General features: G+C 45.1%; 1 protein-coding gene across 1 annotated transcript in view; it reads right to left on the reverse strand.

Annotated features, from left to right (window-relative positions):
* The window catches only part of pcdh7a (protocadherin 7a), a 41201-nt gene extending 25861 nt beyond the window's left edge, over positions 1 to 15340 (reverse strand). Inside the window, exons 1-4 of the mRNA XM_069166795.1 lie at positions 14827 to 15340; positions 12718 to 14689; positions 9816 to 10989; positions 3536 to 4318 (exon numbers count right to left, since the gene is read on the reverse strand). Coding sequence (XP_069022896.1) covers positions 3536 to 4318; positions 9816 to 10989; positions 12718 to 14141 — 3381 coding nt within the window. The 5' untranslated portion in view covers positions 14142 to 14689; positions 14827 to 15340. The remainder of the gene's footprint in view (positions 1 to 3535; positions 4319 to 9815; positions 10990 to 12717; positions 14690 to 14826) is intronic.
* Positions 15341 to 16280: the final 940 nt, after the last annotated feature.

Genomic DNA, 16280 nt, shown 5'->3' on the forward strand with positions numbered 1-16280 from the left:
AGACGCTCATCATATTTAATCCCGGAGGGATTTTGTTGAAATGAAAAGCTGCTTTTCAATTTTATAATCCAGTAGACCTAATCTCTTCGCCTGTGCTCTTCCATACAGTCCAATTAGATGAACAAGACTGGCTGGATGAGCTCTATTCCACACAAGCTCATCTCCATAGTGTGTCCTTGCTGTGTCAAAGCACTGAGGTGCCCTGTGTCGTGACAGCCCAGCACTGACCTTCACTAAATGTTGCAGAACAGTGCAATGCGCAAAAAACTGCGCTGTCAACCCACCTGTTTTCACTGCAGTCTTGGCCTTGTTAACAGGGCATTGATTGGACTTGGACTGGATGTGTGTGTGTGTGTGTGTGTGTGTGTGTATGTGTGTGTGTGTGTATGTGTGTGTGTGTGTGTGTGTGTGTGTGTGTGTGTGTGTGTGTGTGTGTGTGTGTTGAAGTGTGTGTGTGTCTGATTCTATTCAGCCTTTGTGGCACCGCGCTCTCACCCGCCCCCACACACCCTGCATGGGTCCAGGGAGAGAAAGTGCACACTACAGTAAAAGAAGTCGCACTAGTGAAAACGCTGAGTCGATTCATTCTCAGAGGTCAGTGTGGCGCATGGAAGACACAAAGGTAGCAGTGGCGGGGTGTTTAGATTTATGGCCAGGCATATAGAAAGTGGGAGACTGACAGCGAGGAACAAATGGCAAGGTTCAAAAGTAGAGTTGAAAGGGAAGAAAAGGAAGGTGCTCCATGAGATGAAGTTACACAGCAGAAAAAGAGCAATAAAAGATAAAACCAGAGGAAACTGGAACATAAACATTGAGCTCTGTGACCTTTGTTGTAGTTGATTGAGGACACCAGACAGGAAAAACAGTTTTGTGGTGTGTGTGCGGTGTTATATAGTAGTATTAAGAGGGTAAAACGAGGCCACTTTGCCCATATTGACTGCAGTGCCATGTGACTGCTAGGATCATTAATGTGTCCTGATGCCAACGGGTATCCTGATGACCCACATCTCAGCAGTCCACTCTCACTCTCTGGCTACCACCCAAACCAGACCTCTCTCTCTCTCTCTCTCTCTCTCACTCACTTTCACTCTCTCTCACTCTCTCTCACTCACTCTCACTCTCTCTCACTCTCTCTCTCACCCATGCTGTCCGCTGCCTCTCCCTACTCGGACCTTCTTCCTTATACTTTACCCATTTGAACTTGCTATCAAAGCTTTTCTGGTACTGAAAGAAATGTGTGTGTGCATCGCCGAGTGAAGTACTGAAAGTTTGTGCTCAATATCTGGGCAAATCTGGAGACTTGTTTCCTGCTTTTTTTAATCAGATATTTTGTAGTTTAAACAATATTTCTGCTTTTAAAAAAAAAAAAAAAAAAAAAAAAAAAAAAAAAAAAAATTTACTTTTTGCCCACCTCTCCTGTTCGTTTTTATATTTATTAATTCCCACTGATAGATATTCTCCCTTCTCTTCCTTCTCCCCTTGTCTTCAGTAAACAATTTAGAGTGAAGCAAAGGTTAAATACCATAGACTGAGCTGTCTTGTCATTTTGTCACTTCTCTGATGCAATCTTGCACTTCATCCATCCGCGACACCCGAATTTTATAACTTTATGTATTTTTCCTATGGAGCACCCTAGCTGGTCTGATGATGTGCTGACTTCAGATGAACAGTTTTTCATGTTTTCACTGACCCAGTAAAGTAGCTTTGAAATTCAGAAGTTCTTCCCCCCACATCTCATGCACTCCATCTTTCTCCCTTCCTAACCTTCTATAATTCTCTCCCACTCCTGATCTACTGCTACTCCAATTTCTGTTGGCGTCCCAATTCTTACACTTGGCACATACACGCCTGCACCTATTACTCCCCGAGTCTATCTCTCACTTGCACTCACGTATAAAATGCATATGCTGTCATGAAATAAGCAGTCCCTCCAGCACAGTGACAGGCACCCACCACCACAAGCCTGCTCACGTCGCCAAACTGTTTAAGTTAACAAATTCTGACATGTAAGCGAACGCAGTCACGCATGAGTACCCAAAGTCTTAGAGTCACTCACACGCACACATACGCGCTGCTGTGTATGAAACCAGTGGCTGTTGAATATTTTGGCGGTGGGCTCGGGTGGGGCGGGGGGCACACCCCACTGCAGCGGAGGAGTTAATTACCAAATACGATCAATAATTCATTACCCTGTCAGTTTGTGTGTCTGCATGACCCTATGTGTGCTGGCATGTTTTGAGTGCACACAAGCATGAACACCAAACTCTCCCAGTAAGCATTTTCTTTCCCTGGGAATGGCAGATTAAGAGGATTGACTCCGTAATGGATTAACCTCTGGTGTTTGTGCATGTGTGCCTGTTTCAGAGTGTATGAGTGTGTGTGTGTGTGTGTGTGTGTGTGTGTGTGTGTGTGTGTGTGTGTGTGTGTGTGTGTGTGTGTGTGTGTGTGTGTGTGTGTGTGTATGTGTATGTTGAGAAGGATCAGAGAGCCCATGTATGAATTGATTAGCCTAAGAAGCTCCTCTCCTTCCCTTTTAATGACCACATCAGCACTTTTTCACCACAGGGAGGATAAATGTTGAGCTGTCTGTCAAGGAAATGAGACACCGCCCATATATAAGAAGGGTTAGCTGTCACTCAAATATCACTCTTGGGAACACTCCCCATGGGCTGCGGAGACCCTGCTGTGTCAATGTGTCTATGATGATAGATGGTGCCTGTGTCTGTGTATTAGTGTGCTTGCGTGGGTAGAGGGGAGAGTGACCGTTTCTATACAGTATTTATCTCTCAGTAGGACTTTAGCTTTTAACTGCTGCTTTCTAAGTGAATACAAAAACAAGTCTGTCCATTATCTATGCAACCGATATTATTTACGGAATAAACATAAATGCTAAATGGAAAAAAAATGACCAATTACGCTGTTGGAAGCAACTATTCGCCTACTCCCTGTGTCTTTACTTCAGCTGAACTCCTTAGGGGTTTCGTACCCCTGGTCTGACACACACACACACACGCACACACACACACACACACACACACACACACACACACACACACACACACACACACACACACACACACACACACACACACATGCATGTATACACAATTGCACATTCACATATTGTTCGGTTACAGTATGGGCTTTACTCATGTGCCCCGAAGTAGATCTTGCTAAACAGAGGGCTTATGTTTGACACGGAGCACACACACACGCTCTGACAGCAGGGTACCGTCACACTGCTCATAGGCTTAGGATGCTGACACGGACACGCAAGTGTATGCGTACATACACACTGACAGCTATTTTGTGGAGATAAAATGGTGTTTAGACATTAACGGCAGGGTGTGTGGTATAGTCTGTCAGCAGATGTGTGAATAAAAGGAGATGAAGCTGAGGAGAAGGAGGAGGAGGAGGAAGAAGAGGAGACAGAGATCAGGAGCCACAGAGTGGACCAAGAGACAGAAAGCGCTGACTGAGATTTTAAGATATATTCAAATAAAGTGGGTACAAAGTCAATTTCCATAGCTCTTACCTGTTTGCTGTACTTGTTCCCAGTCTGGCAGCCATACTCTGAGCACTGGTCAGATCCCAGGGACATGGCATCTGCATTGCCACTTCCCCCACTACTGCTGCTGCTGGAGCCGGCACTTCCCACACATCCACCACTGCCCACAAAGGTGTTGGAGGGAGGCAGCTCCTGGACTGCCTGATGCTTCTTTCCCTCTGCTGGAGGGGAGTGGGGCTGTAGATTCACTGCAGGTAGAGGTGAGCTCGATTTGTAGTGCCTGGCAAGATCTGGGCTTGACTGGTGTCTCCGGCCGCCGCCCATCCGTGGGCTGCCAGGGTCACCGTCCACAGCACAGTAACGGGCTGCCAGGCGCTCGCTGGCACTGCTCAAATCCTCCTCGTCGTCGTCATTGGCATGGCGACGCAGCCCGTTAACTGTGACAATACCGCTGTAGAGCGATCTGTCTGACTTCCCTCCTCCTCCAGCTGCACTGCCACCACTTCCATTGCGTTTGTCGCGTCGAGGTTTGCGTCCACGGTCCGATCCCCCACCACGGCCGGCCTGTGGTTGAGCCCCCGAAGGACTGAAGAAGTCCTCCTCTGGCTCCTTCTTACCGGCCTCATAGCCATTCTTGCCCTGAGCGCCACACTGCCGAGCTGTAACTACAAGAAGAATAACCAGGATGACCGCTGCGGCTCCTGCCAAGACACCAATGGCAACACTGAGGCGCTGCTTCCCTAATGCACGTTCACTGTCTGGGTCCCCTGCAATGTCCAGAGACAGTGGAGCCATCAGGCTTCGGGCCACCTGGGTGAGAGGGAGAGAGGAGAAACAAGAGAGAGTTGATGCAGAGTAACAAGAGGAAAAGAAACAAAAAAGAGACAAATCATCAATGAGAAAAATAGCCCAGAACAGTGACTGTAAAAGATGACACAGTGGATATGAGCCACAGAGACGCATCAAACAGCATCTTCATCTTAATTAAACTCATCACTGTGTTTTAGTGTGGGAGCTTCTCCATTATTCCCAGACACATAGAGTGTCACTAAATATATAATTGCTCTTGCTTCCCAGTTGCAGCATTTCAAGTTGTGACTGTAATTCTCCACTTGTGATCTCATCATTTGCGCCCGTACAGGAAATGCCTTGGATTGTGCCATATAAAGCTGATCAAAACAATGAAAGGAAACTTTACACATTGAGGTCAGGGGCAGCTAGGAGAGGAAAAATAAGAAAAACGGTCAATAAATGTGAAAATAATTGCAAGAGACATGCTGTGACTACATCCTCCCAACACAAACAAATCTACTGTCTCATCAATGAACAATGTCCCTATTGTAAATGATAGCGTAGGCGTGGATTTGTTAAGGATTTGCTATCACAGTTTTTGCACTGAAAATTGGATGGATAGGCAAATAGGAAGCTACTGTAAATATGTGTGCTCTATGGAGTCATTTTTAGATACATTTTCTCTTTAGAGCATTGAGTTTGTTCTGTTAAGCACAATCGTTTTTTGTTTCAAGGCAAATCCATGAAAATCCATTTTGACATATAATATGTATTACACTGTTAAAATGTTTTGTATTTGGGTTTAAGATAGGAATAACAATGCACTTCCATTATGATCACATATGCAGGATGGAGGGCACTCACACACACACACACACACACACACACACACACACACACACACACACACACACACACACACACACACACACACACGCACACACATGCTCTGAGCCTGTACACTAATAAAATAATCATTAAAAGAAAGAGGGTTATGCTGAAACACAAACACAGCCATTACTGGTTATGGAGCCTCGTTCGACTGGAGACAATGAGGCTGTGGAGCTGTGGTCTGCAGAGCCCTGCTGGTAATACGGGGTAGGGTCATGAATTTGAATATAGCTAATCGATATATAGCAACTTTGTTGGGAGAATCATTATGCAGACGCAACATAAATTCAGACTAATCCTTTGATACGTATCTATGCACCTACACGAGCCCACGCCAAGTGTAAGCTGTCTGTTCGAGAGACGGCTCATTTCGCAGCTCTGACACCTTGTCTCAAAGCTCACAGGACAATTTCTGCGGCCTGTCAAGGCTGGAAATTACAGACACTTGTAATCCCTGCTGCCTTAAGAACGGAAGGTAATAAGGCTTGCAGGAATAAACGGGAAAGAGAGAGTGAGAAGTAAAATTTGAGCCCCCTGAATTGAAATGGCCCAATAAAAGAACTACGGTAAAACCGGCAGTATTGCTAATACTGCAGAGAATTGAGCTCATACAACTGCACTGTGTAACTTGCTTATTACATTATCCAAGGCATACTAGGCTTACTCATATAGAGCCACATTATTCACTGTCTTTTTTTGTTACCCCCAAGCTAAGAAAGGGACTGTGTTATATTTCATTGTTTCATCACCATCTATCTCTTGGTTACGTTTCATTGTTTTTCACTGAGTTGTGTTGGTTCTGTTCCACTATTCTGCTTCCACTGCAGAGGGCCACTCTGCCAGGCTCCGCTCTCCCATTACTCCCTTTGCCTGCAGTATTCCTTTCCATTCACATTCTGCTGGGCGTCTCTGGCATAGCGCATCCCTGCACTGTCTGCTGTATTGTGTGTGCCAAATGGAGAGGAAATAGCGATGCAGTGTTGTATGTGCTCATATATGTGACGGTGCAACCGCCACGTTTGTGTGTATTTGGGAGTGTGCGTGCAGGCAGGCAAAAGTGTCACAAGCCGCAAGGTGTATCGTTGTGAGTCAACTCCCAAGAGGCACCCCACTGACTGCAACCCATGTATAGTCATCCAAGTGCAGACATGTGTGCATGGGCACACGCAGGACACCCTATAAGCAGCAGCCTCTGCCGCTGCGTTTGAGTGCATCCCTCTGACGTATCCTAAAATCCCAGAGGATCTCCCATCCTGCTGCATGAGCTTTGTTCTATCTGGACTTAACGTCTCCATCTATCTCTTCTACTCTCCAAGGATTCTGTTATCAGCATGTCAGTGCATATGTCGACAGTCTGACCAAGAAAAGGAGTTCTTCTCTGACCACACTATTGACACGAGCTCAGAAAGTACCTGAGCTTCGCTGTATCCCAATGCATTTACAACAACAGAGAGCTGCAGTTTGGTGATTGTAATCTTAACACAGCTCCAACATGAATAGAAAGTAGAGAGAACATATTTAAAAGCAGGAAGAAAAAAAAAGGTTTTGATCTGAGAAAGAATAAAAATGGTAAGAATGTTAAAGTAGTATCATTAAAAGCTTAATCAGCTTCACAATTCAGTGTGCCTCTGACGTACAAAGTACCTTAAAGGTTCCAAAGTGACAATCATGTCTAAAATGTCACATAAATTCTTTCTTCCTCTAGCTCAAACTCTGCAGCATAATATTACAGATAATAACCCAACATGTGGTTCGCCCAGTACTGTTGGATAGAAAAGACTGGAGTAATTTTCTGCCGCGGTGCTGCAGCAGTAGCAGCCGCTTTCGCTCCCTAATTGCATCTGGCATCCATCCACCACTCAGTTTGACTTCATTATGAGATGGAGGTATTCTCTCGTCAATGACTTCTACTCAATTACTCCACCAAGTTCCTCCCTACAATCAAACTAAACTGTGCATATTGTAATCAAAGACGGCTTTCATACCAGCTTGGACATATTACACCCTATTGTTTGATTCAATGGCGTCGGCCATTTAGGCTCACTGCAGTTAGTTCTACCTCTCACCACCCTGTAAAAGTTTTTTTGTTCCAATCCTCACCTCCTTGATCTTTCAATGTGTATTTTTCAGTGTTACATTCACAAGGTGCACTACTTACTGGCTAGGGGTCAAATCCTACACATTCTACCTGTACCCGGGTTGTTTGTCTGTGCTCAAAAACACATTCAATAAAAAAAAAACATTTTTAGACATCACGTTGTTTCCACTTGAGGTGAGTCAAGAGTCTCAGGCTGTGATTATACAGGATGTTTTTTTTTCTCCTGCTAAAACAACAGCTTAATACTCGTTCAAAACAAGAATACAGATTACTCAGAGGGTGCCCATGTACAATGCAGTTGCTATGTGACTGTCTAAAATACCTATACTGATATAACTGAAAATGAAAAATTAGCTCAAGTTGACCTTACATTCACCAAAGTAGCTCTATTTTATCCTCGTCCCACCCGGGGAAGCAACACAAAATTGCATAGCTTAGTTTGCAAGAGGTGCATTATAAGGTGTGTGCTTAAGATGACCAAAACCCAGTATCAAGCATGTAATGAATTCGCTCATCCACTAGAAGGTACGGTGTCAGTGATACATTTAGACTTGCTTAGGCCTGATAAACTCCCTGGTTAGGTTTAGGGGGGAAAGGAAAACGTGATGATGTCTAGGAAAACCAAACCATACGGTTAGGCACAAAAACTACTTGATTTGGGTTACGAAAAGATTTCTGTGTAGAAATCCATGTTGCTTTTTGGTGACGTGAATCCTGGTTTACTCAGTGAAAGTCTGTGTTTTCAGCTGTCACACACTGACATGTTCTGCTCTAGCGGATGGGCAGGTGTATTACAGACTTTGGCACGGTACAAAGCTGGATTACCATCCTTTTTTTTTGGCATGAGTGCAATAAAAAATAGTTTTCTTGTGTATTTTGACACAAATTACACCTTCCAAGGTATTCAAGCATGCCACCAGTACATTTTTGCTTGTTTTTGGAGATGTGTGCCTCTTACATGTTTGACTCTTCTTTCTTTCTGTAACGTCTCAGAGCGTTTTTAGGGTTAAACTTTATCCATCATGCTACATGCACAGACCTGACAGCTGAAGAGCTTCTCCTCACAGAAAATATGAGAATGTGTTCCAAACCATGTCTCAAGTAGGGCTTGAAACCCCAAGGTGTTAGTGTCAGGGCAAACACTGCAAGCACAAGGCCACTGAGCCGATTTAATTACTAGTCAATATAAATTACTTTGTTCACACCAGAGATTATGTTTTTGGTAATTATTACCTGCCAGCATTTATAGCCCAATTGATCATTTCTAAAGCATATTGGGAAGTTCATGGGATTAATACAAAAGGAGAGAAGAAAGAAAGATTACCTCCAGAATTGCCGAAGCTAAATTTAAACCAGTTATTTCTGATATCTCAGTAATGCCATGAGTCGAGTCAATTACCTCTGCACCTCAGTGTGTATCTGTCAAGCCAACACTAGTCTTGTTGTGAAGTCCTCTGATCCAAAAGACCACACAGAAGTATTTAATAAGAGCAAATGCATTAGTAAACACAGTCCATGCTCTTTATTCCCCCTGTAAATATTATTCATTTAGATTTTGGAGTGGTTTGTGGTTACTTTCCCCAAAGTCTGACCACTTCTGTTCAGCTCAGCATGGAATGCCGAACACAAAGCAAACTCCGAAGCCTCCTCAATATTCTGGCCTGTAGTGAAAGGGCCCTGCTGAAGTACAGCTTCTCTCCAAATGTTCAAACATACTTCCTCTGTATTACCAGGCCAAAACTGGAACAGGTCCACCTCACTGTCTCTGTAACACACTTACCCCTAATGCTCTCTCTCACACACTCACTCACGCACACACACACACACACACACACACACACACGCACACACACACACACACACACACACACACACACACACACACACACACACATACACACACACACACACACACACACACACACACACACACACACACACACACCTAATGCTCTCAGCTCTGAGTTCAATGCACCATAAAAGAAGAACCACTTCAGTAATCACGGTTATTTTAACCACATAGTCATTACAACAGTGCATGCTGGAGAAAGAACACACACTAGTAGGACACAAACTACAAAGAAGCAGGCGACCCCAATAGTATTCAAATGAAAAATTGGGTTCTTTATCTGGGACAAATATAGACACAATTATTTCCCCCCAAAAATGGTCAGAAAATTGCAACACCATGCAGCCTGTAGAAATTGCACATTTAGCTCATTCTATCAAGAACATAATCTATGGAGCATAGTTTAAACAGCTACAATCAGTCATTGCCACCCTCCTTCACTGTAATGTGTTATCATTGTGGCCATTATTTGAATGAATCACAGGACAATATCATCAGTGTCATTATTGGTTATCTTTACCAAATGTGGGGAACAATTGAGGCCAGCACACACCAAAATAGGACAGTGGGTTTCATTACCCTCTACTGAAGGTTTCTTTCAGTTCGGATAAAGTGTTTTAATGTACTTAGCTGGCTGAAATCACTCATAAAAACATGTATTAATACTTCAAAATTACCTGTGCATCCACTAGTGTTGCGTTAGCCAAGCTCTCGTTGATGAAGACATGAACCAGTGCAGTGGCACACAGAGAGGGGATGCCACTGTCATTGACTCGGACCACCAGGCGATGTAGACCTCTGTGGCGCCGCTCCAGAGGCTCTGCCAGGGTGATCACTCCATTGGTGTGGCCAATCTCAAACAGTCTGAAGGGATTTCCCCCCACTAGAGCGTAGCGAAGGTCGGCATTCGGACCCGTGTCTGAGTCCACGGCTGTTACAGTCCTGACAATGGTGCGGGCACTGCTGGCAGGTGGTAGGAGGGTGTAGGTCTCGTTGGCTGGAGAGGTGATTGAGGGGGCGTTGTCATTTTCATCCGTCACAAAAAGTGAGACGGTGGCGGTGGCAGTTTTGCGGGGCTCTCCTCCATCCACCGCCCGGACACGGAAGGTGTAGGTGGACAGCTTTTCACGATCGAAGGATGCAGAGGAGAAGATAGTTCCAGTGTTGTTCTCAATGGAGAACACCTCTTGTTGCTCTTTCTCACCATCTTCTGCCTCCGTCTTCTCTCCTGTCTTCTCATCAGCTCCATCCATCTCCACAAACAGACTAAGTTCTGCGTTCTCACCTTCGTCAGCGTCCGTCACGGTGACCATGCCAACTGGACTGTTGGCGAGCAGGTTCTCCTTGACGTAGAAGGTGAAGATTTCCTGAACAAACTTTGGCGCGTTGTCATTGCGGTCGGTCACCTGCACAACAACAGTCGCAGAGCCTTGCAGGGATGGGGTGCCTTTGTCCTTTGCAATCACCCGTAGTTCATATCGCTCTCGCTGCTCACGGTCCAGAACCCCAGTGGCACGGATATCTCCATTGTCTGCGTCTATGTAAAATGGCCCATTAGCAGCAGGGTCCAGGGAGTACGCAATTTCCGCATTCTTGCCACTGTCTGCGTCTGCAGCTACAACAGTAACTACCCTTTCTCCGGGTGAGTTGTTCTCAGCGAAGTGGACCTCCACAACACTCTGGGCAAAGGTTGGGGCATGGTCATTGATATCTACCACTCGAACCATCAGTGAGCTGTTGCTGGACAGGCTGGGGCTGCCAGAATCTACTGCCACGATTGTTACGCTGTACTCTTTTGTGACCTCGTAGTCCAGCAAGGCAGAAGTATGTAGGAAGTATTTTTTCTTGTTCCTGCAAAAATAAAATACAAAAGCCATTAATTCAGCAGCTATCTTACATGGAAATAATACAGGCCTTGTCCTTATTTTAGTATTACAAAATAAAAGTAATGCTCTTTGGTAAATAAATTGATTTATCAGTTACCAGGTGCTGGCTGACTAAAGGTTCCTTTAGAAGTAGTCATTGTGTTGGCCTTTTTATGAGGAACTTTCATTTATACGATAAAAAAAAATGTAAGGAAATTGTGATGAATTCCTTCCTTTTAATTTCAGAAAGCCCAAGGTGACATCCTCAAATGTCTTGTGTTTTCCAACCAACAGCCAAAAGGTAAAAAATACAGAGATTACAGGGATTTGAAACAAAAAACTGCAGCAAGGACTAACATTTGAAAGGCATGGAAGAGACAATGATTAGAGTTTTTACTTCAAAATGGATTGAAATATTTAATCAGCTGTCAAAATATTTAAGCAATTACTTTTTCTATCGATCAAATACTGAATTAATCAATTTATCATTTCAGCTTTTATATGCTTTCCTTTAATACACGTCAGATTTTAAGAGATCTTTCTGCATGACTGCAGTGATCTGCAGAGACAATAAAACTGGAGAAACTGTGACGGTGACATTTTAATCAAATCAACGCATCGATTTGCTGAAGACCTCTCATGATTATTGCTTCAACGAATTTCTTTAGTCAAGGATAGCTCTACATTCATGACAACAACCAACCTCATTGTGCGGGTGTCATACGTAATAGCAGCAATATCCTGAGAAGGCCTTGTCTCTTCACTTAAGGAAATGTTCTTAGAACTCACTGAAGAGAACTGACATTTACAGTCTGCCCTGCTGGGATGATATTATTAAAAGGTATAACACCCTTGACTTTAATGAATATTTATGCCTAGAGTTTACAGATTGTAACACCGTCTAACTACTCTGAAGCCTCAGTGAATAAGTGACACTACTTGAACTGAGCTTAAATCAAATTTGCATACAACAACACTTGAGTCACTTTCCTTTGGATTTCTTATGGAAAACAGTAAGAAAAAAAAAATGCCTAGAGGCTATGACAACTGCCTGCTGAACGTGTTGTTGTCCAAAGGAGAAATGTGGGGTTGTACAGTATGCATGTCTTATACGGTTTATGTATGAATGATGTTAATGCTTTACAATAACATATACAGTACATACCTGGGGAGATACCGAGGGATGAGTCAGGATGCTAATACGAATGATACTTCATGTATAGCTCTGAATCAATCACTGCATTCACTAATAGGTTACTGTCAGTTGCTTGAGAACAGATTGCTCTGTGGATTGATAATGAACCAGTGTTTGATCATTATGGCCATTTGTTTTAATGAATAATCACCACGAGTAAGTTATTTGTTGTCTCTAACTATGAATCAGATGCTTAATATCCAAATATTTTTTGGCTTCGCATCTATCTGGTATTTAATGTTATATCCCCAAGTGGTGCTTCACGTTGACTTTTATTTGAAATTCATCATTACTTTATAATTACCCAACATTACTTACTGTTTGTGACAAGGACTGATTATTCGATAAAGGTTTACGAATATATTATCTCACACTGTGTGCCCAGGTAACGTTTTATCTATCACGGAGTGCTTGATTCGGAGTTGTCCTTGATAAGCAGCTAGAGCCTGACTCCTTCCTGTGTAACTGCTCAGGATTTAGTGTAACTGCCTGCGCATAGTTATCTTTGGTTTGCCTTACCTGTCAAAGGCTTCATCTGCAGGTAGGGGTGGGAGAGCTGTTTCACCGGCTGGCTTCAGTGTGAATGGGACATCTCCTACGACTGTACAAGTCACAGCCCCGTTCTCTCCCTGGTCTCGGTCTGACACCTGAACCAGAGCCACTGGTGTGTCCACCAGAACGTTTTCTGGTACCAAGGCTACTCCATCTCGAACAGGGATCCGTCCGATCTTTCGGATCTCTACGACTGGGACGTTGTCATTTTCATCGCGGACAGCCAGAACCACTGTGGTTCGGTCAGTGCGGGGAGGCACACCCCGGTCTCTGGCTGTTACTGTGAACCTCAGTTGTGCCACTTCTTCTCGATCAATCCTGTGGAGAACGCTCAGCCATCCAGTGGCTTCATCCAGCCGCAGGAGTCGCCTGACAGATTCAGTGGCAGCTCCGAAGACATACTCCACCTGCCCGTTGACACCAATGTCACGGTCTGAGGCTCTGACCTGGAGGACAGGTGTACCTGGAGGAGCGTTTTCTGCCATTTCTGCCTCATATGTCGACCTCTCAAACTGTGGACTGTTGTCGTTCACATCAGTGATGGAAACACGAAGCAGAGCTTGGGAGGAACGTGGTGGGTTCCCTCCATCTCGAACCCTGAGGACGAGCTCATACGAGTCTTTTTGCTCACGATCCAATGTGCCTTTCACAATGAGCTGTGGTTGTTTTTCACCGTCTGGTATATCTGCCACTTGCAGTTCAAACACACTACTCCTGGCTCCTCCTCCATTATCTCCACTTCTACCCCTCCGGTCCCCCAGCCCCTCCACTCTAGTAATGGGGTTTCCTCCTGCTGTGCGTCTTGTTGAACTTGACCCAGCCCCACCATCTTGGATGAGTTCATAGCGGTCAATGCCATTTCGCCCAAAATCCCTGTCTGTGGCTGTTGGCAGCAGGTAAAGGGTTCCTATTGGGCGATTCTCCTCAACTGAGAGCTGGAGAACAGGTGAGGGGAAGGATGGTGTGTTGTCATTGATGTCTGTTATGACAACGCGGCCTTCGAACAGGTCTACCCAGCTTTGCAGTGGCCCAATCACTGACACCTCAAAATCCAAGAAGCACTCATTTTCATCAAATATCATCTGGCACTGTGGGAGCTTCTCTCTGTCGATGCGCCGTGGGCCTGTAGTCAGCTCACCTGTCACATTGTCAATCTTGAAGAACTCTGAGCCGCTCTCCAGGGCGAAAGTGACATCCCCACTGCCGGTACCAGCTGTGAGGCCCAGATCGGCGGCTACGTTGCCAATCTTGACGTCAGGTGGGCCCTCCTCCGCCACCCGGTACCGGAGAGCTGAGTCGGCACCCGGTAGCTGAGTCAGCAGCTGCAGCACTAAGACCACGAGGCTGAGAGCCTGCGCCGCGGAGGAGTGCACTGCACCAAGCCTCTGCATGGCTCTTTCTTCCTCTCGCCTCTCTCCTTCCCGCTCTGTCTACCTCCCAGCTGCGGTTTGTGTCTTCTTTATTGGTGTTTTGTGGTCCGGTGTACCTCCCAGCGTGGGTGTTTGATTTATCCTTTCTTACCTTCTGCCCCTCCGCTTCTCTGCGGACTGCCGCCTGAGGTCCGGGGAAAAGCTTCTGCACTCACTGTAGTTCACTTCAGCGGTGCGGGCTCCTTTCTTTTATTATCCCCCTCAAGGTTACTCAGTGGTGGGTTTTCGACTTCTAGAATAATAATTTTGCTGTCTTGCTGGGCTGTTCAAGCCGCAAAGATATAAAAAAATCCATCCCGCATAAAAAAAAAAACCCCCAAAAAAACTAATTTGATTAATCCACTTTACTCTTCCTCACTTCTTTCTTCTCAAACCGGAGAGCTATCTCGTTGTCACACGAAGACGCTTATCAGCTCATAAAGCCATTTGTAAGTTCTTTTCATTCCAGTCACATTTGGGACAGAGGCTTTCTCGCGTTTTTCACAGTTAGAAACTGCAATGCAGCACCACTACACAAAAGAAAGGAGAGAAAACACACTGCTAAGCTCCCCGGACGGCAGGGAAAATGAACTGGCATCTCCAAACATGAATAAAAATCAGTTTGAAAGAAGTCTTTGGGATGCTGCTATACTGGATCTTTTCTTACCTTCAGATCCAGCAGCGTTTTCCTCTTTCTTTCCCGCAGTGGAGCAGCGTGCCAAGCAGTCGGATTCCTTTACGCAAGTTATGAGGAAACAAGAGGAGTGCTTTTCAGAGCGAGTTTCTCGTCGTTTTTTTTTTTTTTTATTTTTTTTTTACATAAAATAGAAAATTAGAAGCTCTCTTGGTGGGCTAAATGGGAGATCCCGACATCAGCATCAGTGTAGCATAATCACGTGCAGCCAGTGTTCGGGATAGATGTGTCGGTGATGGACTGAGTGTGGATGCGTCTTTTTCCAAGAGTCCCGCATTCTCTCTCACTCCTCCACATGCGCCTCCTCCTCTGGCTTTTTTTTTTTTTTCTCTTCTCACCTGCACTGCTCGGGACTGCTGCTGCCTCCGGTCTCCAGCGATGCTGCAGTCTCTCTCTCTCTCTCTCTCTCTCTCTCTCTCCCTCTCTCGCACTACTGCAACATTTTCCTCGGACGCGTAACTCGATCGCTGAGCTGTAACGGGAGAGGCAGCAGAGGCGGTGTTGGGTCGCTGTGTGTGTATGTCGGTTACCGGGGACAGACCTCACCCCCCCTCACCCACCCTCCTCACCCCTCCTGTCACATAGGAAGATTAAATGGCTCGGTGTCCCGGCCGCTGACAGCTCCTGGTGGGAAAATATCTTTATTCACATATTCATACAAAGGACAAAGAGACACGGAAAGAAAAGAGAGTGATCTGGCTCTGACACGAGTCAGCCCGGTGCTCAGTCACATTTCTGCTGGTGCAGCTTTTTTTTTTTTTTTGCCGGGGCAAGTGCGGAGAGCTTCATTCATTCTTTTCTGAAAGAAGCAGAAATACTCATTCGCGTATTGGGAAATTGCTGTAATATTTATGGTCTATTGTTAATTATAGTGGAGCCAATAGCTAATGCAACATGTAGTAGTCTGTTTACGGAATCCTTGCCTATTTACACCACTATTGCAAAATAGTCTATTGTTTGACGCAAGTAAATAAATAGGCCAACATAAAGTAGAAATACAACTTTTTTTTTCCTTCCCCCTGTGGTTATGTTAGTCCATCTTGGTTAAAATGTTATAATAATTATACATTTGTGCTGCTTCTTTGTCGGCAGTATCATCTACACACTCACACTACTGTGAGGAGGATGTTGTCTCTCGGCGGACCGACCTGCTCGGCGAGGAGCGCAATGCAGCATCGGTCCGCTGCTATTGAACACTACTGGGGTTTCCACGCTGCCGCTCCGTTAAACCGCCTCTGCATTTCTAATTTTCAAGCTTGTCGAGCCGGTGCGGGAGCAGCCCATCAGACTGCACACGGCCTGAAAGCTGGGACTTCCCTCTAATATCATTTTATTGACGGAGAGCGCTCTGTGCACCAGCCATTAGCCAACACTTTATGGCTGGCAGAGAGTAAACAAAGACTGACAAACTGCAGAGAGGTCACATA

This window comes from Embiotoca jacksoni, unplaced genomic scaffold (genome assembly GCF_022577435.1).
Source record: "Embiotoca jacksoni isolate LCO1_2020_lvr unplaced genomic scaffold, fEmbJac1.0.p SCAF_4, whole genome shotgun sequence".
NCBI lineage: Eukaryota > Metazoa > Chordata > Actinopteri > Embiotocidae > Embiotoca > Embiotoca jacksoni.